A 22452-nucleotide genomic window follows, 5' to 3' on the forward strand; every position below is an offset into this window, starting at 1 on the left:
GTGTTGACACCCCCCAACTCCCATTTTCTTTAATATACTCTGATAGTTCTAAAAAAAAACAAAAAAAACTGCAAATTACCTGACCTACATAGCAGATCTGCCTAATCAGGTCCCCTTACCTAGTAAGGACCTTATTAAAGTATCTATTGTTACCTAGAGACATAGCATCCAGTGTAAAGAGCAAGAGTGAGAGGATGACATTCAGTCTCTTGATATTTTTAAGAATCTGAAATCCTTGGACCTTGTGAATTGGCCTCTGGAAACTCAATTAAAATTACTGTGTTTCTGTTATAACACTCTCTTTCTTTGTGGCACTCTGAATTAATGTGTTCTCCAAAGAAACAGTTATGGTAAAACCAAGATCTAGATCTGCCATGTGTAGACCGAGTAATCTGGGGTTAGTCGGTGCCTTAACCTCTTTGGGCCTATCATTTTGTTACATCTGTGAAATAAAAAGGATATTACCAACTTAGTAATTTTCTAATTTTGTTAGAGTGGGAAAGGAGAGTTGCGGACAGAAAGGTTTAAGGTTTCCTACCGGTACTCTTCTAGAAAAAGTTTTGCATATGAGCTTTTGAGTAGGGATCTGTTTGAACAAGTTTCCCTACTTAAAGTCACTGGCCTAGTTGATCTCAGAAATTTCAGCCCTGACATTTTAAGACTTGTTTTCAGATAGAAGTTAAACCATTTCATCACAGTTTGATGTCATGTTTAGATCTTACCTATGAAAGTTCTTTAGTTACTAGAGGTCCAGTGCATGAAATTTGTGCACTCAAGAGGGGGGTGTCCCTCAGCCTGGCCTGCACCCTCTTGCAGTCCGGGAGCCCTTGGGGAATGCCCTCATCGGGAATGGAGCTAAGCGGGCAGTCAGACATCCTTACCACTGCCATGGAGGCAGGAGCGGCTCCCACCTCTGCCTCTGCCTCCGCCTCTGCGCTCGCCAGCTGTGAGCCTGGCTAACGGCTTTGGCTGAGTGGCACCTCCCCCTGTGGGAGCTCCTGTATTGAGCGTCTGCCCCGATGGTCAGTTCATGTCATAGTGACCAGTCGTTCCGCTGTCCAGTCGATTTGCATATTAGCCTTTTATTATATAGGATGAGACACCACTAAAGATTCTTACAAATGACATCTCCATAGGTTATCATTTAGAAGGAAGTAAATTAGTGGAATCTATTTTTATAAGGAAATTATGAATAAAGAAGTTGGGAGGGACAAAGAAGAATTGTTACCTTGTATTTTTAATTCCCCCCCCCCCCCCCCCCCCCCGAATGTCAAGTATTCTCTAGAAGGTATTTTTAAAGTACTAATTAATCCTTCCTCTTCAGTTTTAAAAGCAGCTTAAATTTTAATCTTAGCTTTTTGGCACTGAGGATATGTCCTGTAAATAAATTCTAATGCTGTTATAAGAGAACAAAGGTGACATCTGTACTGGGTATGTCTTTATTAGAAAGATCACTGAATGCATGAGAAATGTGATTTGAACTCATAGGGTAACTAAATCCACAGTATACTAAAGATGCTTTATTAGCTTATAATGGATTCCTAGTTATGAAATGATGTAATGATGCTTAGGTAGCATTTTTGACTGGAAGAGACCTGAGAGATACAGCCTAACGGCTCATAATACAAATTAGATGTTGACTTTCAGAGGGGTACTAGAATCTCCTAACTCTGAATTTTCCTGTGAACCATTTTCACCTTTATGCCAAGGTCAAGTCATGCCAGTTCACATGCCCCACACCTTTTCCTTTGATGCTGCAGAGCCATACTTTGCCACCTTCACTTTATGGCATTGGCTTCATACAGAGAAACTGAAAAGCTCTTCTATAAATGTATTGGTTGTATTACTGTTTAGGTGCTTAGAATTCTTGTTCTCCCTTTTCAATCTGGATTGCAGGATGAAAACTTTTTGTATTTTAAATTGGAGTAAATATTTGTGAACCCATGTGTAGTGTAGTACATGGAATTTACTACCTTGGTTTATTTTTAGTTATAGTTTGTTTCAAAATATATTTAAGCTGTACCTAAAAGTAGCATTTAGTAAGGTTTTCTCATTTGTCATTGTCAAGAATGCTATAAAACAAAACTAGAATTTGAAGCACATATTACAAATTGGGTATTTTACAATTACTATGTTTATATTAAAATTGGTGCTTGAGTTTAACAGAAGTTTTTCTGAGGTTAAATGAGTACCTTAATAGCTTTCATAATACAAATAATTAGCTAGTTTAAATGATGCTTTTTGTTAGTTTATTTCCAGTATCATCTCAGATAGTTCTTGAAATTTTGAATGACCAGTAATCATACAACATGAACTAATGCATGTCTTAATGGGATTTTTTAAAAATGAGGTGTAATTTACAGAGTGAATGTTCAGATTTTAATGTGCCACTGAGTCTGTTTTAACAAATACATGCACTGGTGTAGTTCCTACTGAGAGAAAGAATATTTGATTAAAAAAAAATACTGCTAATCTTTGATAAAGCTACTCTGTGACAATGTAGGTTCTTTTTTTTTTTTTTTTTAATTTGATCTTTTGGATTACAGTTACATATTTTTTCTGAATTTTGTTATTTGTCTATGCAGAGCTGCAGGTTAGTAATATTTATTAACAGGAACTATACTGTTATACTTACCTAATAAAATAATCAGGTGGGGTGGTGAATGCTTAGTAGCAGTTGAGCTCTTTGCCTTACTCTTTTGAAGAACTAGGATACTGCTTTTTTTCTTTCCTGTAAGGTATCAGTGGAATGTGTTGTTTTAATGGGGACTTTGGAAGTGCTGTTCAAAAAGGTTTAGCATATTCCATTCCTCAATATAAAGGGAAAATGGGAAAAGTTACAATGAGAGTTAGGATTCTGTCTGTGCTCTCATATAGATCTGAACCTGAAATTTGTAATGTCAGCTTCCATTTATAAAAGGGATTTTGTAAGACCAACTAGGTCTTAGAGGTTTTTTTTTAAATGTGTTACATAAATTGATTGGATGATAAGGATAAAAGATACCTCTTTCATTCTCTGATGTAATGATGTGTTCTAACTTTAATGTATGGTTGCCTTTAATGTATGTTTGCCACATTGATAAATACTATTGAAATAAGTGGGTAGTTGGTTCACTTCATTGTGGCTAAACATTCCTTTTTATGACTTCATGTAAGAGAAAAAAATACTTGCCCATTATTCAAGCATTGTCCTGGTCTTCTTTTCTTTTCCCTTCCCTTTCCTTTCCTTTCCTTTCCTTTCCTTTCCTTTCCTTTCCTTTCCTTTCCTTTTTTTTTTCTTTCTCATTAAACTTTGTTATTTTAATGGGTCTCAAAATTCTGTGACAGAGTTTTGGTCATGTTGTTTCCATTAAAAAGTACTGATTTTAAAAACTAATAACTTAAATGTCCTGGTCTTATTTAATCATTACAACAATCCCCTAAGTTGGGGTTTCATGTAAATTGTGAGTCTCAGTGGTCACATACTAATATGTTATTTGAATATATTTTACTGCTTTTCAATTACACCAGTGGTTCTCCAACTGTGCTGCATATTGGAGAACTTTAGAAAATATTGACACCTGGCTTCTAGCTAACCTGAACTACTTACTTTGATTTAATTGGTGTGGGGTATGACTTAGTCATTATAAGTTATAAAAGCTCTGGTGTACAGCAAAGTTTAGTAAACACTGTACTCTACCATATTTCACAGATTAATAATAGTGCTTCCTGTTCACACCCACCGACCCCCATGTTTTCTTAGAACTACAAATGGATAAGGATTCTTACTTGCTGCCTCCTATGAGTTAGATTAATTCAGGAAACCCTATACCAGGAAACACAGTACTAGAAACTACCTGTAATCTCATACTATCAAATGCTTTGATTTCTGAAAAACAATATGTGAATCATTTTCCTGTTCACTTAGATGCATTCCTACAGGAAAGCATTCTAGAAATTTCTTGAGGGAAAGAACTATGTCTCGTTGATGAAAGTATCTTTTATGATTCTTAGCATAGTGCTGGGTAAAGAGAAGGCATGATTCATTCTATCTATTTGCATTTACTTTTTTTAATGGAGCCCTGTAGAAAGTTATGGCTCACACATAGAATTTTAGGAGTACCATGCATCATTAACTCCAGTTCCTATGGGAATATTCATCATCTCTGTCCATCATTGGGGCGGGGAGGTACTGCAAGTCAGTTCCAGGATGTGTCCACCCGTCTTGCCCAGTCCCAATTGGGGCCGGCCAGCCAGGGAGGGACCTAGGGAGGGAGGGCTCTGATCCTTCTGGCCCAGTCCCAATCAGCTGGACACCAGCAGCAAGCTAACCTAAGCATCTGCCCCCTGGTGGTCAGTGCACATCATAGCAACTGGTCAACACTCAGACACTTAGCATAATAGGCTTTTATTTTATTGGATTTCTTAAATATTCAGCTGCACTCACTAACTGGCAGCCAGTTTACAAAAAGTAAACTAGAGTATTTAGGTTTGAATTCCAATCATTAAATGCCAGTGTCCGTTAATTTCACAGTAAAGGCTTGCTGTTGTGAACATTCATCAGTTTATTAGGGGTGTCGAACTCAATCAGAGAAGGGGCCAAAATCTAACATCCAGCCTAAATCGCGGGCCGAATGGTTTACTGAACAGTCATAAACTGACAATGTCATAAACTGACAGCGGAGTGCAGTGATGACAGCGCGGTGCGGGCCACATTGCAAGGCCTGGCAGGCTGGATTTGGCCCGCGGGCCTTGTGTTTGACACATGTGGTTTAGATGTCTATTAGCATCTCAGTGGTGTTGGCATTTTAGAATTTATTTTGGTTCTAGCTCAGCAACATTAGGAAGTTAATTTCTGTCAGATAATGCAGGGGGTCAAAAAATAATTTCTCCCACCTTCTAAGTTCTAGCTGAGCTTATCAAGGTAACATGAAATATTAACAGGAGAAAATATCCAAAATTTATTGTGGATGTATGTGCAGGGGTGCCGTAAAAAAATATGAGACCCCAAGGAGCATTAGGCTGTTGAGGTTTTTACCAGTGTGTGCCCTTTTGGACAAAGGAGAAAGAAATGGGGGCAGAGGTCTGAGATTTTAAAGCCCACAGTTTGCAGGTAGATGAGAAAGAACAAAGGTGGTAAACAAATTCTTTTTGGCCACCCAGAAACAATGGTACACAGACAAAGTTCAAACAGGCATTGCTAGGTTTCTCTTACTCTTCCACATTTCTTATTATGATGCTAAGAATATGTTTCCTTCCTTTAAGCATGAGTTTCTATCTGCATTTCTTTAGGCAGGTGAGGGGGGAGTGAAAGGTTAATTCAGTGTCTTATTTTTTTAAATAACCAGCTTAAATCAGTATCCACAAAGGCATATTTTGGGGTGGCAAAACTTTGATTCTCCTCATAGACCATTCTGTCCTTTAGGTGGCTTTTATGAAAAGACATGTTGAGTTTATAGTGACAGGGTAACCCAAGTTTAGCTCATTTATATATTGAAGTTAGTAGCAGAAAATACAGAACTAAACTTAGGCCAGGGAATTAGGACTGGGTTTGTTTGTTTGTTTGTTTGTTTATTTTAGGGCTGGGTTTAGATCCCAGCAAAATCATGATAGAAGAGGTAGCAGAGAAAATAAATTGAGAAGAATGACCGGTGGAATTCAAAGTTTATCAAGGGGAGAATTGGGATAATGGGCTATTGAAGTCACAAGAAATCAGTTTTTAGGAAGAGGTAATATACATCCAAGAAACAGACAGGAAGTGAGATTTTTAAAAGGTTTGGGGTTTTGCTATGGAATGAAGCCCAGTATATAATGTTTAGTAAATATACATTTACTAAATATATTTAGTTGACTCAGTGGTATGGTCTGAGAGCAGTTTGGATGATGATGTCTTGTCAAAAGTAAACGTAAGAGACAGGGTCTTGAAAATGTAGATGCTGTGAACATGGGTATATTATGGCACTGATTCAGTGTTTATACTTTTTCATTGTTTATTGAGGACTGACATGAATAACCTAAAGATGGGAAAATAAATGGCATAGGGGAAAAAAAGACCTTTGCCTATATAAGAACTTTCACTTTTAAAGTTGTGTAATTGTTTGGCTTATTTGAATCAAAGGTGAATAGGTGCTTGCTGTTGACTTTAAACTTTCAGTGCAGAGTATTCTGTACTCCTTTTGTTTGCCTTATCTGTCAAATCAAGCATTTAATTTTATAGCCTCTTACTTGGCTTTTCATTCTTTAATTCAGCAAATGTTACTGAGCTTCCTGTATATAAGGCATTGTGCTGGAAGCTGGGAATATAGAGTTGTGAACAAGACAGATACAGTGTCTGCATCTACTGTATTAGGATATTCTTTTTGTGTGTGTGTTAGGATTTTCTAGAGAAATAAAACCAATGGGTTATATATAGGTGTATTGAAAGGGATTAGGAGGGATTGGCTCACACAGTTATGGAGATAAATCCTGTGATCTGTTGGTTTGCAAGCTGGAGACCTAGGAAAACCAGTTTAATTGTAGTCTAAGCCTAAAAGCCTGAAAAGCAGGAGTGTGGGTACCATGAGGAGAGTGAATTCTCCCTCCCTCCACCTTTTTTGTTCTATTCAGGCCCTTTAACTTGGGGAAGATGATCATCTTTATTTAGTCTGTCATTCAAATGTCATTCTTGACTCATGCTAGTTGTCACTGACGCCCCAAAATAATGGTTTACTTAGCTTACCTTACCACAGTCAGGTAGACACATAAAATTAACCATTACACCTATCAAGTTGATACTCTAAAGGGGAGGACCTACATTAAACAAATACATTTTATTTCTGTTGTAATTGTCCTATTCATAGAAATGGAACATAATTGGGTGTTTTAATCTGAACTGCATACTTAAGATAATTACACTGGTTTGTTGCTCTGGGAAGTCCTTAGGTCTCATAGCAACACATTATTTACTTATTTATTTACTTATTTATTTTAATTATTTTAGTCATTTCTTTTCTAAGATATTTCCATTTTTATAGAGAATCCTAAAACAAAACAGAACAAAAAAAAAACCCTTGCCTCAAATCTCCAACTGTTGACACTTCTAATTGGTCTCCATGCCACTGTTATTCCTTTCCTTACTTTTTATTTTCATATTGCATTCTGTTCCCAAGGCTAACCCTAAAATATTGATTTAATTAAATTATGTTCCAGTCACACTCTTGATAATTCCCCTAGTTATTTATAAAATTTAAAAACTCTTTAGCCTGGCTCAGTGTCGGCAAACCACGTCTTGCGAGCCACATGCAGCTCTTTGGCCACTTCTTCAAAATAGACTCGCCCAGGCCTAAAATCGACTTCTGTGCATGGGCCACGAAGTTTCAATTGCATTGTATGTGCACGCCCACACGTGGTATTTTATGGAAGAGCCACACTAAGGGGCCAGAGAGCCGCATGTGGCTTGCAAGCCACGGTTTGCCGACCACTGGCCTGTCTAATATAGTCCGAAGCTATCAGCCACCTTGACTCTTCTTCAGTAGGTCTGTTCTTGCCCCTGTCTAGCATGCTCTCTTCTACCTTCCCTTTCAGAATATTGTCCCTTCTTCAGGATCTGACTGGAACAGATCATTTTCATGAGGCTTCTTTGGACAAATTTTGTTCCTGTGATGTTTTGGTCTGCATTTTATGTTAACATTTTTTGTCGGCCCCAGTAACTTGTGAATGTGTGCTTACATTTGTGCTTTTATGTGTGTCTTAATATTTTAAACTAGATTTAGTCTGGATATGGGTTCAGGGGAAAGGAGATGAGAACAAAAAGTGGACCTTGCCTTCTCTTAGCACAGTGGTCAACAAACTGCGGCTTGCGAGCCACATGCGGCTCTTTGGCCCCTTGAGTGTGTCTCTGCCACTAAATACCACCCCCTGGGTGAGTCAATTTTGAAGAAGTGGCGTTAGAAGAAGTTTTAAGTTTAAAAAATTGGGCTCTCAAAAGAAATTTTAATTGTTGTACTGTTGATATTTGGCTCTGTTGACTAATGAGTTTGCCGACCACTGTCTTAGAGCATATTCTTCAGACCTTAAGGTACCTTTTTTTTTTTTTTTTTTTTCCAAGATGCAATAGAAGCTCCCAGAATAGAAATAGGAAATATAGAGGTGAAGATAGAAAGTGAATAAATAGGATTCAGATAAACAGAAGACTGTTCCTAGCTTCTAATCTGTGTGTAATAATGTCTGGATGAGTCAGACAGGTGGAAAGCACAGATGGAGAGAGTATGAGGTGTTAGCTTTAGAGAAATAAGCTACCGTACATTATAAGTTCCTTGAGACCAAAAGGAAGTATAACCGACATACACACAGCAGGAAGATGTAACTGTTTTAGAAATGCATGGTTATTCCATGGGGAGGAAATGCCTTTGAAACATTTACTTTTAAACTATTTTTTATGGCTGATTTATAAAATCTTCACATTGAGAATAGTGGATATGTCTTATACACTAAGCAAGTAAGGAGAAAAATACCCAATAACTTTATTTTTAAAATATATATATATTTTTTATTTCAGAGGATGGGAGGGAGAGATAGAAACATCAGTAATGAGATGCATCAGTAATGATCAGCTGCCTCCTACACACTGCCCACTGGAGATCAAGCCCTCAACCATGGTACATGCTCTAATCGGGAATCAAATCATGACCTCCTGATTCATAGGTGAATGCTCAACCCCTAAGCCACACTGGCCTGGTAAAAAAACCTGATTTTTTTTTTTTTTTTTTTTTTTTAAGCTCATGTAATTATTATAGGAGCATTTTGTTAAGGCTTATTTTAAAGCACTTCTCAAAAAGTGTTTGTGAAATTATGTGTAATTAATTGCATGCATATATGAAGTATGAATTTGTGTCTTTTACATTTCAGGTTTGGATTTGGGCTTGGATGGTTGTTTATTGCAGCTTTGTCAGCAAGCCATTGGTGCAAACCTCTGATGTACAGAGGAGATGGGGGTCTTATGAGAATTAATTTATGTTTTCCCTTTTGCCTTTGACTTTTTGTGCTTTTCCCTAATGCCTTCACTCTTTCTGGATTTGGTGTTGTTGTATAGAAAAGTTCTCTTTTTTTATAACCTGAATAAATTAGGTTTATATTAAAATTTTGCTACATGGGGGCAATGGTAAATTATGTACACAGATAATAAATGGAAAAAAAAATGGGGGGGGGGAAATAAAATGTTTTTTACATACCGTTAAAAAAGGGCAGACCAATTCTGCCATAGCCACATCTGTTGCTTTTCTTAGGCTAAGTAGGCAAAATTTCTAGAAGTTTAAGCAGAAACTCTTTCCCCACCAGCATACCTATTTCAGCAAAGAGGGTGTGAAATAAATTCCTTCTGTGTTTGATAGCAGTTATTCATGCATCAAGTTTTCAAGAACAGTTGAAGCTGAAGTGTAAAAAGGAATATGGACTTTTGTTTTTTAGTTTTTACTTTTTTTATTGATTTGAGAGAGAGAGACATCAATTGGTTGCCTCCAGCACACATCCCAACTAGGGACTGAACGTACTATCTAGGTATGTGCCCTGACCAGGAATCAGACCTGGTAAAGGGATGATGCTCCAAACAACTGGGCCTGAACCACACAGGTTAGGGCAGTAATGTTTATAGTCATACTAGTGGCCCAGTGCACAAAATTCATGCAGGGGGGAGGAGGGGGACAGGGAGAAGGTCCCTCAGCCCAGCCTTCACCCTCTCCAATCTGGGACATCCCTCTCACAATCCAGGACCACTCGCTCCTAACCACTCACCTGCCTAATTGCCCCTAATCGCTTCTGCCTGCCGCCCTGATTGACACCTAACTGCTCCCCTGCTGGCATGGTTGCCCGCAACTGTCCTCCCCTGTCGCCACAGGCCTCCTCCACACTGTGGGACCCACAGGCCTCACCACTCAGAGCAGCCACCAGCCCCGCCTCTGCTGTGCGGGCAGCCATCCTGTGGCGAGCATCTTGTGATGATGTTGTGCGCGAGGGCCATTTAGGCTTTTATTAGTATAGATAGAAACTTGAAATCATTTATTACAGTAATTCCAAGCCCTTGAAGTCTCTGAAATTAGCAGTTATTGGGAACAAATATTTTCACAATATAGTATGGGATAAGGAAAACATGATTCCCATGGAAAACAAGTTTCATCTTTGTGGTAATACTGATTGTTACCTGTAATCTGAAACTAAACAAAAAATGTGACTACTTTAAAGAAAAATGATAAGTAATTATTGATTAAATACTCGGTGGGGAATGGGACAAGAGATATAATATTAGGGATCTTTGCTTTCTGAAATGTTTTGAAATGACTGCTATGCATAGTCTTCTTCATTTCTTCAGTTAGAAAGTAAGACCAGGTGAGATTAAAGAACTTGCCCAAGGTCACAGGAATCCGTGGCAGATGTGTATAAACTTCAGCTGCCGTAAGAGGGGTGTTAAGGCTGCCAGGCAAGACTTGTCTTAATAGGTCAATGGGGTCACTTGACGGAAGAAAAGACTCTTTACCCTTACTTTGTATTCACAATGTACTTAGTGGGTTCATCATCTGAACCAGAGGAGGAAAACTTATTCTTAAGGTTTAAGAATTTTAAAAAATTTGGTGGTATTAAGTGATAATCGGCTTTTCATAATGCCGTTGCTTTTCCTTTTCCCTTTTTGTTTTGTTAGGTGGTATGGTCAGGAAAAAGACTACAATGTGCTAGTCATGGATCTTCTTGGGCCCAGCCTTGAAGACCTCTTCAATTTCTGTTCAAGAAGGTTCACAATGAAAACTGTACTTATGTTAGCTGACCAGGTATGTGAAGTTTTGATGAGAATACAACTGTTCACCATTGTTTAACCTTAGGATCAGCAAATAAGATAAAATAGTATGATATGCTCATTCAAGTGTACTACTATGATATGACTTGTAGATGTTTTCCTAGCAGTACAGGACAAAAAATGGATTATGCTGGTTTACTACTCACTCTAGATTCGTAGTTTTCATGGTGCTCTATTAGATGAAGTGCATTTGTTTTAGTGTTAAATGTAGCAAGTTTCCTTACAAGATTTTGTTTGAAGAAAGGGTTCAGATTGTAGTATATAAATATAGATAAATGTACATATTGAAATTTTGGTTAAACAGGTTGAATGCTCTGTATTAGGTCTGGAATCTTATGAAAGCTATATTTTAATAAAAAAGGCACTAAAATATATATATATATATATATATATATATATATATATATATATATATATATATAATTTAAAAAAAATTGCCAAATAGATGTTTTTCAAAATAATAGAAACTCAGCCATTGGTAGAATTTAAGCAAAGTTGGAATTTTTTGAGGTGTCATGAATTCGATCCATGCATTGGCTAGTGTTAGATTAAATTGTTTTAAAGCCAGAGCTTGGATTTTTCTTTTTTTAATTTTAGAGAATAAGAAAGAAAATTTGTGTTAAAGATTTTTAAGATGTGGGAATGGAGTTAGAAACAGATAATGTGTATAATTTTAAATTTTGGTCAAGATACCTTTAAGGACAGGAAACTGTTGGAATTGGGTCACGTTAACTTAATGTGTAAAATTGCTGTGGCAGAGAAAAACATTTTAAAAATTTAGATCAGAAATCATAAGAAAGTAAAATGAGATGATAAACAGAACTAGTATTTGAGGTAGATTTTTAGGGAAAATATTAAATATAAAAATTTAAAGGATTAGAAAGTAGTGCTCACTTTTTTTTGTAATCAGTGCCTGATATTCCCCACGTTTAACATATTTGTAAAGTACAGTGTTCTATTTGTGGCATATTATGGGCTCACACATTAAAAAGTTAAAAACCTTTTAATATGCTTGAACTAACATGTAAATCCTAATAAAAGTTTTATATTCTAAAAAAAAAAAGTTTTATATTCTGTAGCCTCAAAAACACATAGGCATTAATAAGGAAACATTTAGGGCCTGCTACTGTAATTAGCACTGGGGGAAGAGAGGGTATGAAGAAGTCTAACTAGTTCCTTCAAGGAACTTAGAGTTTACTAGTATTAGAAAAAAATGGAAAAATACAATGTTCTAGGTTCTGTGATAAAAGTATATTCTGGGTACACTGGTTGCAAAGGATAAAGAATAATTCAGGATACAGGAAAGCATTTGTTTTAGCAGGTAACAGCTAAGTCTTGATAATAGGCAACAATCAAATTAGCCTAAGGTTTGTGCCATTGTCTTTCCCCAGTGTTTTCCCAGTGAGTTAATAGTCACAGTTTAATGAAGGATATTATTTAGCTAGGACGAATGTGTACATTAAGTGAGCCAAATGTTTTATTTCCTTAATGAACAAGGTGGTACTTGGACATTTCATTTATCTACTTCTTTGAGAATATAAACAGTGTAAGCCAGAGATTACAGATTTGGCTTCAAAAGATATTTGTCAAGGTAAACAAGTTTCAGAATCTTTATATTCATAGTAATAAAAACTCAGGAAAATGGGGACAAATAAAAAAATATAATCTTGACAACGTACTACTGAGAAGACCAAGAACATGGGTAAAGAGGTAATGTTGGCAGTCTGGCTATGGCGAACATTGTCAAATAAAACTATTTCTAAGTATCTCTTACGGAATAGGTAGACATATTTGATCATTTGAAGTTAAAACTATTTTAGAAGAGATATCATAAAGAGTTAAAAGACAGGTTTTTAAAAATTAAATCTATTCACATAATAAATTACAGATAAAAGATTATTGTATACAAAGAATTTTTGAAAAATTGACAAGAAAAGAACAAGTCAAAAGAATAATGGACAAAAAATATATATTGACAGTTTATAGAATAGTAAATTGAAATGATCAGTACAAATGAACAGATTTCCAAATAAGTGTTAGGAATAATTGTCAAAGTGGCAAGATTTCCAAATAAGTGTTAGGAATAATTGTCAAAGTGGCAAAATTTAGAAAGAACTGAAAATGACTTTACTAGTGGGGGAAAAAATACTCTCATATACTCTTGTTAAAAATGAATTGTTAATAACCTATTTTAAAAGGCACCTATCAAAATGAAAAATACTCTTTAACCCAGCAGCTCTCTGAAATTGTGTGGGTCTTATAGTCCATAGAAATAAAAGCACTAGTAGGTAGGATATTTAAGTTTACTAATAGCATTATTGCTTACAGTAGGGAAATACTGGAAACTAGCAATACTGTGAGTTGGGGATGATGGGGGAAAACTTAATCTATACCATAGAATATTTGTAGCCATTAAAGAATGCTAAGACCTATACCATTTGACTTGATAGAATTTTCAAGAAAAACTTGTCAGAATGGCATGGTGGTAATTCAGATTTTGAATATGATTATATAATGTGGAGAAAAAATGGGGCGGGGGCCAAAATATGTTAAACAAAGGCAATTCAGCATGTATATGTCTTCCTTTATATAAAGTCATATTGTTATTTTGTTTGCTACCAACTTCCAGGAATGTTTTGGATATGTGTAATTAAAAATAAATAAGCAAACAAGAATAAAATTAATAAAGTGTTTCTATTTCAATTTAAAACAATCATAATTGATAGCTTTTATTGTTTAATTCAAATCGTTCGACTTAATTTTCTCTTCCCTTTTTCTTTCCCCAGATGATCAGTAGAATTGAATATGTGCATACAAAGAATTTTATACACAGAGACATTAAACCAGATAACTTCCTAATGGGTATTGGGCGTCACTGTAATAAGGTTAGTCAAATGTTCTTTGCATGAAAGAACACAAAGTAAAAACTCCAAGAATTGCTTTGGTAAACACATTTTTTTAAAAAGTTGTAGTAAATTTAATTTGCTGTTGATAATTGCTTTAAAATATTGTACTAGAAGAATATCAGCTAACTCTTATTAACTTAGTAACTTGAAATAAATCTTCTCCAACTTACCCAACCAAGGTTAGTTATCTATATGAAATATAAAATTCCCAAGGGCTTTATAATAAAATATAACCATCTGTTACTGAGCTATTGAACAGTTTTAGCTATTTTGTATTCATATGTGCTTGTGCCAGCGTGGAAACCATAGTGTTGACATTTGCTGACTAAGCATAGTTGATAATGAGCATTCTTTAGTCCTTGGATTTCTGTATTTAAAAGGATAACTTTTGGGCCTGCTTCAAAAGTAGTTGGCATTTTCTTGGGTGCCAAGTTGGGTGGGTTCTCTATCCCTTCTCCCCCTTTCAAAGGAAAATATTAAGTGGAATGAATATTCATACACCAAAATTAGTGTTCATTTGGGTCTCAGGGCGGTTGAACTTTCTGGGATGGTTGAGTTTTAGCTAGTGACGCATGATTGAAGTTAGAAACTAAATTGTGTTAACTTTTTCTGCAATTATTAGTGTATTGAGTGAATTGCTTTATTTATCAATTGATTCAATGTTGAGCTCGGGCAGACAGGCAGCATTGGCAATACACTAAGCATTATTGTGATCTAATGATCTGATAGAAATTCTCAACTTCAGGACAACTTGGGGGCTTTTTGTTTTTTATGTTTTTTTGTTTTGTTATGTTTTGGAAGGAAGATTCCCATTTGATTTATTAAACCATTAGGAAATGTTTGGTGTTTTAGGTCTAGCTATATATGTTTACCTTTGTTTGCCTGTATGAATGCCAACTTGGAGCTATTACCATTAGAGCTGGTGTTATTTGTTAATGTGTGAGATGTAATTAATGCTGGTCTGACCAAGTTTTAGGAAATTAATTTTTTTTTTTGTTGGAAGCTGAGTTAAATATTTAAAAAATAAGGTGTTTAAATCTATATATAACTTACCTTGCCATTCCCAAATTGCATCATCATTTTTTTTTTAATATTATGTTGCTTCTTTCTTTGAAGCATCCAGGTTCTTGATTGTTATTGCCAAACCTGGTAATATAATTGAAAAGATTTACTGGTCTTAATTTTGGAGCAATTTTGTCAGTTTGACCCTAATCTTTTGGGCATATCCCAGCCCTCTTCTTCCCATTTCCCCTCTTCCCCTCCTCCCCCCTATCTAAGATCTGTTATCCTCATATGATCTGTATTGACATTGAAGGCCATGGTTTTTGCCTTAAACAAAATTATGATCTAGATAATTCCTCTTTGCTTCCTCCCCTCCTCCCTATAAAGTAGATTGTTAATCACATAGTTGTGTTAGAAATTCTAAATTGCCCAGCGATGAAAATCTTTAGGATTTTGTGTCCTCTTTAGAGATATTAAATAGGATACTGTGGAGCTACTTGCTGTTACACAGATTCAGAGAGCCCTTAGGGTAGAAGCACAATGTTTTAACTTAGCTAAGACTCAAATTCTAAATGTTCTTGAACATTTTAGACTAGTGTTTTGTTTATGTACCGGTAGTTGGTTTTTAGTGTTTTCTGTATTGTAGTTTGAAAAATGCCAGTTGTATGAGACTGGATTATTTGGTCAACTTGTTCCAGTAGTTCTCTATTAATTGGAAAACATAGTTTGGGGGGGCTTTTGAGGTTGACTTTTTAAGTAAAATTTATTATTTTGAAAATTGTTCTGAATTTGATGTTTAGGAGTGGCTACTCCAATCTTAGTGAATTTGCTCATCTCTTCCAGTAATCAGCCCTGCATGCTTATGAAAATAAATTTTTTTAAGGTGACTAAATGCCTTCTACCTCTTCCTTACTGAAGATTTCCCCCCCTGTATAATTTTTGGGGAGAGAAGGGCAGATTATGGTACTAAAGATTACAAATCCAAATTCCCCATTTTTTATTAAAAAATTAAAGAGCCAAATGTCACCATTGCTATCCCTGTTTCAGGCAGTGACACTATAGCGGCATTAAGAACCTGAGTATTTTCCAGAATTCAAATGTTCTTGAGCATGTGATTCTTATTTGGAAAACTGAGAAGCTCAGTGCTTGGTGGAAGAAGGATGGCATTTGGCTACCCTGTTCTTTCTCTAATGCCTCGGTGTTGCCTGTCTGCGCCGGCCATTGTTGCAATGTAAGCAATACTGTTTGATGCACTGCCACCCTCTATTGTCTGTTTAGTGTTTAGAATCTCCAGTGGGGAAGAGGAAAAGAAGCATGACTGTTAGTACTTCTCAGGACCCATCTTTCTCAGGATTAAACCAGGTCTGAAACTGTCTCCTATTCCAAACTCAATCCCAAATTCATGTGCTTTTCTTTTTTTATTGTTTTATTTTGATTATTTTTGTTTTGTTTTAATTTTGGAGAATGTAGATCTTTCTCAAGCACCTCTTACGTTGGCATTATTCAGACATACTTGGCAAACATAACATTACTAAGATGTTTCTTTGTGGCTGTCGCTTAAACTTCTAAAGTTTAGAGAAAACCTAATGAAAACAGGATTGTGTTTAGATCTCTAACATCCATATGAGAAAATGATGTGTTAGTCTACTATGGAAATTCTTAGTGATAAACTTGAGACAGACTTTTTAGTTTAAAAATGTATTTGGAGTTGTATAACTCAATGCATGAAATACATCAGTACTGTATGGTGAATATATTGTGTCTTAACTCTCTTCTCCTTCCCCAGTGACCTTCAGGTAAGTGTAGGTCAGATTTCAGTTCCAGGGTTTCTAGAATTGATTTACCTCAGAACATATGCTCTGGAAATAGAAGACATTGCATTCTAACAATATAACAATAACATAATTAAACAATTACCATTAATAACACAAATTAAATGAAAGTATAATCTGATTATTTAGTGTTTGGCAGGCTAGATAAACATAATTTACTAACTTTTAAAAACATAAGCAGAACTATTCACAATCTTTTACATTTATAGATATTAGACAGCTTTCTTACTGGATGAATTTTTAGACAAACAAGGGGAAAGAGGTGGGGTTTTTTTCTTTTTAAATAATAGTTTTTTTAATCATAAAATTTAGGTAGATAAATTTTGAAGCTCCAGAGCAAATGGACCCTTATCAATGTAAGATACACTGAGAAGGAAGTATTGCCACGAGTAATTTTAAAAAGAAAATTGTTTTTTATATATGGGCATATGTTATAGTTCCTTAATTACCACATGCATCATCTGAGTGATGTTTAATTTTTGTCCATACTACCCAGCATATTTTAGGGACCACCTTCTCCTGATGTTATAAAGGTTTCATAAATTTACATTATTTTTATTCATGGACAAAGAAGTAGTACCATCTGTGTTGACTAGGTTTGGTTGGGAAAAGAGGGAAATGTTGTAAGTGTGTAAGGCACATTGTAAGGCAATTTTGGTTCTTCTTTTTTACTTACTCATTAATTCACACATTTTATTTTAAATTTTTTTGAATTGTTTATATTTGCTATAGGTTAGCTGGGTTGTAAGGAAAGGTGACTTTGTTAAGTCTTTTGGAAGGGCAGGGTAATGTGACCCTAATTAGGATAAATTGTTACAAATACTAAAAACTAAAATTGGCAGTAATGTTTCTGAAGCAAATGCATCTCTACCGAATAGCATTATCCCAGTATATTCAACATTAACTCATTTCCACATGCCTTTGAAGAATCATGCTGTATTCTTTAAGACAGTCAAAAATTTTACTTAGAACATACATATCTTTAAAACCCACAGAAAATATGCTTGACTCACCAAAGAAATTAGGCCTCTCTTTGCACATATAAACCTATAAAAATGCATTACTTATGACTTACTAAATAATGACTTCCTTGTTTGTTCTATCTTTACATATTTGCACCTGTTTGTATCCTTGGAATCATGTGGTTTCAAGTATACACTTTCATTATATGTTTACATTCATTTTTAAATTCAAAACATAAAGAGCTACTAAAGATGTTTAATAGATCCCAGAAAATGATGAATTACCAAGAAATTTAAATTTTTTTTTTTTTAATTTTCAATTGTTTGCTCTTAAAATAGGATACCTTTGTTTGGCAGTGATATTACTTTTCCTGACTTAGATTTTACAAGAGAAGTTTTTAAATTTATTTGCCTTGTAGTATTTTGTTTTGATACCAATGTTTGAGATGTTTAAGAAGATAGTGTTTGAATGTTTTTTGTTTTCTTCATTACATTTCATCCTTTATAGTTGTGGAAGGAAAAATACTCTAATGAACTTTTTAGTTGTGAAAAAGTGTCTGATTATTGAATTGCAAATAGAGCTTCTGATTGTCAATTTAGACACAAATGAAGCTATCAGACATAATCATGTCAGAGATGTTCCTATTTTTTCTACTTTGAAGTACTGAACAAAGAAATTCTGGAAAATAGCCCTTAGAGGAGATTCTATGTCCTAATTATTTTTTATTCAAAATCCACATAATTCTTAGGGATGTTTTTTAAATACCTTGAGGCCGGATGTTCTTTTGTGTTTATTTTTCCCTTGATTGATTTTCAATGTGAATCTGCGGAGCTTAAGTCATATAATTTCTGTTTTGCCTAAGAGAAATATTTTGCTCATTTTGAAACTTGTGTACTAAACTGATATTCATAATAAGACAAACAGCATGAGTTTTTTTGTGTGTTTTATAACACTTCATATTTCTTTAACTCAGTTGCTTAAGTTGGTATTTTTGTAAGAGTTTTCTTTAATTACATTTTACTAAAAAATTTAATCTTCATTTTTTATAGTAGTAAATAAAATAAATATTGTTAACAGTTACAGAAGCTCAACCTCATTGTCTTTTTGATCCAGCTTAGAGCTGAGACTAGGTTAACAGTGCCTGCCTAAAATAGGTATTTTTCATCCTCCTAAGAGAAACACTTGGTCAGATCTTTTTCATTTAAATCAATAACTTGCTTTATTTTCTAGCACAAACCCTAACAGACTAGATAATCAGTTTTCCAGCATTTAACAAATTATAAACTGACAGAAGGAATCCCAATGTCAGCCTAATGGAAAGAACTAGGGCTATGTTAGTATAAGGGCCTGTAGACTTGCTTTGCTTAATAATCTTAATGGGGTTTTATGATAAAGCTATACTTTTAAGTAAATATTGTTTATTTTACTTTAGAAGCTAGGTAGTAAATATGAACATGTTGGATTTTTTTTGTCAAAAATAGTTTTGTTGTTTTAAAGGTGTTTTTTAATTATTATTAATATTGATTTTAGAGAGGAGAGGGAGAGAGAAACATCAGGGATGAGAGAGAATCATCGACTGGCCACTGGGGTCTAAGCCCGAAACCCAGGCACATGCCCTCAACCGGAATCGAGCCTGGACCCTTCAGTTTGCAGGCAGATACTCTGTCCACTGAGCCCAACCGGCTAGGGCTCTTTTAAAGGTTTTAATTACTTTTAAAAAATCAACATTATAAATGAGTATCTTAATCTCTTTGTACCATATATTTGAAAGAGAGCACTAAACTTTATTTTATAATACAATATTAGTTTGGTGTTTGGTTAGGTTATCTAAACTGCTGATTGTAAGCCACCTTGATATTAAGTATTTTTTAAAGATTTTAGGTCTACTTGTTATAGTTTCTAGAGTTTAACCTGATCAAATGCATAAATGTCACTTCACGTAGTAGAACGTAATGCATGCTTGCTTAAAAAAAAATGCTTTTTTTTGTTGTTGTTAATAAAAAATCTTGTTTTTCCTTGTCAGTATCAAACTTTAAGAGCTGTCTTGTTTACCAATAGTAACTGGATATCGGGTTCCATTATGGCACACAGCACACAGGCTTTTGGGTGTGGAATGAACTGAGCCTGTAAAATTGTTCAGTTGACAGAATCAAACACTTGACTTTTTTTAAAAACTTGATGAGGACTAATAAAAGCTTATTGGAGTGTTAAGTTTGTTCATTATCTGTTCTACTTATGATACTTTGATGTATTTGAACAAAGAAAATAGATGCCATTTAATGAATAAAAAGTAGTTTAATTAAACAAGGTGGAAACCTAATAATGTCTTTTCATTTTCTTTTAAAGTTATTCCTTATTGATTTTGGTTTGGCCAAAAAGTACAGAGACAACAGGACAAGGCAACACATACCATACAGAGAAGATAAAAATCTCACTGGCACTGCCCGATATGCTAGCATCAATGCACATCTTGGTATTGAACAGAGGTGAGTTTGACAGTTGAATGTGTTAATAAAATTCATAGCTAATGTTATTAATGTGTCATTTTAATATTTCCGTTAGTTTCTTACAGTATCTAAAGATGTCTCTTAGCTGAGGATTTGAAGGGTGCTTAGTAATCCTTTTACTTGCTGCTTTAGCCAGTGCAGAAAAGCCAGTGAAATGAGGCCTTTTTGTTTTCTTTGTTGAAGTTCATCCCTTGGGAAGAAAAATATTGCATGATAAAAAGTTATATGCATAAATGCAATTTTATCATGATGTTTATATTTGCAGCTGAAGATAGTACTCATTTTCTTAATGCTGATCTTGGGCTTTTATATTGTAGTGGTGAAAGTTGAGTTTGGAAGAAGACTATAGGTTATTTTTACAAGGAAAATGTTATCTGAGTACTAATGAACCAAAAGGGGTTGGTGGATTTTCTTCTGACCTACTCTTTCATACCATAAATTAATAGCATCTAGTTTGAATAAATCTTCATAATCTGCTGTTTCTCTGCTTGAGTTCTAGGTTTTCATGTTCTCCCTCTTTTATAAATCATCTTTTGCTCCTTAAGCCAAGTTTTAGAAAATATCCATGAATATCTGACTACTCTGGGTTAAACTGATTTCACATTTTCTATAGGTCAAAGTATTACCAGTTCTTAAATATACAGATCTGTCTGAAAGTATGTATGTATGTATGAATGTATGTATGTATGTATGTATGTATGTGATAGTTGACCCTTGAACAAGTAAGGTTTGCACTACAGTGGGTCTGTTCTGTTGAATGTGGTCAGTTGAAAAAAGTCTGCACATAAGTTGAGCCTTGCATTTCAAACTTGTGTTGTTCAAGGGGAGAGAGAGAAAGAGAAAGAGAGATCATATTGGTGTTTAATTAAGTTTACATTGTTAATTTATTTCAGCCTTGATAAAGTTATGAGGTTCTGCAAAACTTAACAAGAGTCCTGCTCTTTGGTTTGGAAAGTTGTTTAGCTAAATCCTTTTTGCTCTTCTCTAAAAATTAAGTTGCAAGGAAATGTTAAGTTTTATAATTGGGGATTCTATGGGTTTTATTTAGAAGTAACCCATTAGTGAATTTTTTTATTACCTTAACTATGTACCTTCTTGTACAAGACATCAAATTGCTCCTCACTTGACAAAATTCTTCTGTGTACCTGGCTTTCTTTCACATGTTTTTCATAATAATTTCAGATTATAAATTTACTTTTTTTTTTCTCCAGTCGCCGGGATGACATGGAATCATTAGGATATGTTTTGATGTATTTTAATAGAACCAGCCTGCCATGGCAAGGATTAAAGGTAAACCAGACTCAAATGACCAGCTTTTGTTTTTTAATTTATCTTTATTGTTGAAAGTATTACAGATATTTCCCTCTCTACCCCACACCCCCTCTTGTTTTAAGAATAAAAATAATATTTGGGGTGATCTTTATTTAAGTCTCTTTCAAATATGAGGTGTTCTAAAATGGAAATACTTTATTTTTACTTTTTATTGGGAAATAAAATCTGATCATTTCAGTAAGAATAAGCTAATAGAATCCGACATTCACACCTGAAGAACAATTTTTGGGAGACAGGAGGCCAGGTACCCATTGGCAACCAGAAGCTTTATCTGGATAGAAGTTAACATGGGCTAAGAAATTAGGTGGAGACATTCTCATTTTGATGTGTTGCCATTATACTTTTGTGTACAGTAAAACTGGCTTAGCCAGTAATACTAGCTCTATTATTCAATTATCCTGACATTTCTTTTGTGTGTATTAATGCTAAGTCTCTGTCTTAGAATTGAATGGGCTATGTTAATATTTTATTCATTATTTAAAGGAAAATGGTTTCTGTAATTTTTTTTAAAGTTATCTCTGAGAGTAGGAAATTGTGTTTATGTGTGAGTAGCTTTATTCATTATTAATATTTTTTCATTGGAAAAGTATTTTGACTTAACACCAGTTATGTTTATATTTTTTTATTGCTTTTTTTCCCTTCTTTAAGAGGAAGGGAGAGGGATAGAGGGATAGAAATATCAATGAGAGAGAAACATCATTGATCGGCTGCTCCCTGCACACCTCCCACAGGGAATTGAACTTGCAACCCAGGCATGGGCCCTGACCGGGAATTGAACTGATAGCCTCTTAGTTCCTGGTTCGATGCTCAACCATTGAGCTACACTGGCCGGGCGACACAAGATATTAATGTCACTAAATGATGGGCTCATTTTTTTGTGTTGATTTGCTTACATCTTTGCTCTTGTGCTGGCTATGGGTTAAGAAAATTTCAAATTTGACCACCCATGTTTTATTTAAATCTTATATATTTCATGTTCCTATTAGATTCACCCTCTCTTAATAGCTAAAAATGTTATTGAAATAGAAACTCATAGAAATTAACCATTTGGAGGGGGCAGGGGACTTAAATATGTTGTACTTTGGGGTTTTTTTTAAATCGTAAGTTAT

General features: G+C 34.9%; 1 protein-coding gene across 6 annotated transcripts in view; it reads left to right on the top strand.

Annotated features, from left to right (window-relative positions):
* Positions 1 to 22452, top strand: part of CSNK1A1 (casein kinase 1 alpha 1) — a 39089-nt gene that overhangs the window by 3827 nt on the left and 12810 nt on the right. For 4 of the 6 annotated variants that reach the window (XR_014795031.1, XM_084884221.1, XM_084884223.1 and 1 more), the window contains exons 3-7: positions 10649 to 10775; positions 13588 to 13686; positions 15988 to 16071; positions 19851 to 19990; positions 21223 to 21301. Coding sequence is in view for 5 of the 6 variants with exons in the window: in XM_084884221.1 (XP_084740347.1) it covers positions 10649 to 10775; positions 13588 to 13686; positions 15988 to 16071; positions 19851 to 19990; positions 21223 to 21301 (529 nt within the window). In the remaining variant the exon portion in view is untranslated. The remainder of the gene's footprint in view (positions 1 to 10648; positions 10776 to 13587; positions 13687 to 15987; positions 16072 to 19850; positions 19991 to 21222; positions 21302 to 22452) is intronic. The other 2 variants (XM_084884225.1, XM_084884224.1) reach the window with 1 other exon arrangement.

This window comes from Pipistrellus hanaki (genome assembly GCF_964339955.1).
Source record: "Pipistrellus hanaki genome assembly, chromosome: 5".
In the NCBI taxonomy this organism is placed as follows: domain Eukaryota; kingdom Metazoa; phylum Chordata; class Mammalia; order Chiroptera; family Vespertilionidae; genus Pipistrellus; species Pipistrellus hanaki.